Below are 2,500 nucleotides of genomic sequence, written 5' to 3'. Positions count from 1 at the left end.
CCCCCCGTTTTACCAGCAGCACTCATGATAAAATAATAATCTAGGGCAGCGCGCGCACACACACACACACACACACACACACACACACACACACACACACACACACACACACACACACACACACACACACGCACACACACACACACACACACACACACACACACACACACACACACACACACACACACACACACACACACACACACACACACACACACACACACACACACACACACACACACACACACACACACACACACACACGCACGCAAACACACACGCACACATACATGCATGCACGCACACACACACGCACACACACATGCATGCACGCACACACAGACGCACACGCACACACACACACACACACAGACACACACACACACAGACACACACACACGGGTGAATCCAGCAGACTGCAGATCTCAACTCGCTTCACTTACACACCCGAGCGCTGCAGAGCTTTTTAGACTTCACAGACCTGTCAGCTCACAGTAAGATCAAGACCGCTGGTGTGGCGGCCCAATTCCCAGAGAACAGAGAGGAGAGCAGCGCAGATCCACACACACACACACACACACACACACACACACACACACACACGCTCGGCCTCCTCTGTGGAGAAAACGGCCCGAATCTGCTCTAATCACCGTCTGAACAGGAAACACTAGATCTGTTCCAGAACCTAGTGAGCTGCCTACCTAGACAGCATTTCAAGACGTCCCTACGCTGGTCGTTACCTCCATACTAGATGTTTTAACATATAATGATAATTCAAAGTCAGAACTGGCTGCTCCTGTTTTTCATGCAATAGTGCAGTGTTTTCATAAATGAGTTTCTTAATAATACTGTTTTCATTTGATCAAAAAAAGCTCAGAATACCAAAAGTGCAGTGCAACGCACACAGGGAAAAATCTGATTCAAATAGCTTTTTGGGTTTTTTTAATAATTAATTTGAATATAGGAACATATTTATTTAATACAAATAAATGCATTATAATGAGCACAGTGAAAAAAAAAATTTATGAAAAACATATTTAAATTTTTAATATATATATATATTTAATTTATATTTATTTATATTTACTTATTTATATATATATTTATATCCATACAGTCATTTAACATATGCGCATTAAAGTCAACATTAAATTAAATTAGCGCTGTCAAACGGTTAATTGCATCCAAAATAAGTTTTTGATTGTATACTATGTGTACTTTATTCACTTTATATATACGAATCGAATTGAATTGAACATGAAGACGCATACAGCATATTTAGAAAATATTTACAGGTATTTACATGCATATATTTATATATTCACCTAAATATATTAAATATTTAATATTCTTGCACGCATATATACATAATTATAAGCATACACGCATATATTCTGTAAACAAAAACTTTTTGGGATGTAATTAATCATAATTAATTATTTGACAGCACCAGTTTGAAATAATATCAAAAAACGAGCGCAGTGAAAAAAATAATCACTGTTTGCTTATTTGCGTAATTTATTGAAAATATGCCGTTCATGTCAACAATTCTTATTTGGGGGCATTTCGGACGTCAATCAATCAATCCTTTTTATTTATATAGCGCTTTTTTAACAACACAGGTTGCATCAAAGCGCTGATAATCGATTTTTTTGTAGCTGTGAATTTTACAGCTTCGCCAAGCTGAAAGATGTGAGAAAGTGATCTAAATATTGAGAAACGTGTCTTAGCGATTGCATAAAAAACATCTCTAATAACACAAGTAAAAATGCTGCATTTGATACTAATATGTACCATAAGGTTTTTTTAAAAGCTAATATGTTAAAGCTGTTTTTTTTCTGATACAGAAGGTTTCAGATCAGTCACTCAGTTAGGACGCTCCCTTAGAAGGCAGCTGTCTATGTAGAAAGCACTCACTAAGTCCCTGAACACTCTCTCTCTCTCTCTCTCTCTTTCAGGTTCTCAGGCGTTGGCCGGTTCTTCTTCTGGTTCCAGTAAGTACCGTCTACAAACGAGAGGACGGCTCTTTCATCCTCTCTCTCTCTCTCTCTCTCTCTCTCTCTGATACGTCAGTCATCCCTCGCTCCGTCTTTCTTCATCGTCTCTGTGCTCCATCCCTCGTTACGTCTTCCTCATTTTTCACGGGCCGCCCGTCCCGTGGCTTTCATCATCGGCAAACCGCCGAAATAGCCGCGATTCAGCCTAACATCAGAGAGCAGGAGGAAGAAAGATAAAGGGAGGTACAGAGGAAGGAACAGAGAGAAGCAGGAAAGATGACGCGATTCCTCGAGGGTTCAAACAGAATAAGAAATATTAGAGATTCACTCTGAAGACACGCCTACAGCGTCGCATGCGCTAAACACACACCCCGTCAGCCCTCATTTAAGAAGGGCTTTCCCAGAAAACAACGGTCCAGCCGGGCGACCTCAGGATTCTTACAACAATTCAAGTAAAACAATAAAAACTTGTTGTCAGCTAGAACAACTTAAAATTAAAATAA

At 39.8% G+C, this 2,500-nt stretch overlaps 1 protein-coding gene across 1 annotated transcript in view; it reads left to right on the top strand.

Moving 5' to 3' along the window:
• ntng2b (netrin g2b) overlaps positions 1–2,500 on the top strand; it is a 63,798-nt gene that overhangs the window by 41,223 nt on the left and 20,075 nt on the right. Inside the window, 1 exon segment of the mRNA XM_043229860.1 lies at positions 1,959–1,994. Within this exon segment, the coding sequence (XP_043085795.1) occupies positions 1,959–1,994 (36 nt within the window).

The sequence above is a fragment of the Puntigrus tetrazona genome, unplaced genomic scaffold, assembly GCF_018831695.1.
Source record: "Puntigrus tetrazona isolate hp1 unplaced genomic scaffold, ASM1883169v1 S000000116, whole genome shotgun sequence".
Lineage (NCBI taxonomy): Eukaryota > Metazoa > Chordata > Actinopteri > Cypriniformes > Cyprinidae > Puntigrus > Puntigrus tetrazona.
This window is presented reverse-complemented; position numbering and strand designations above follow the sequence as displayed.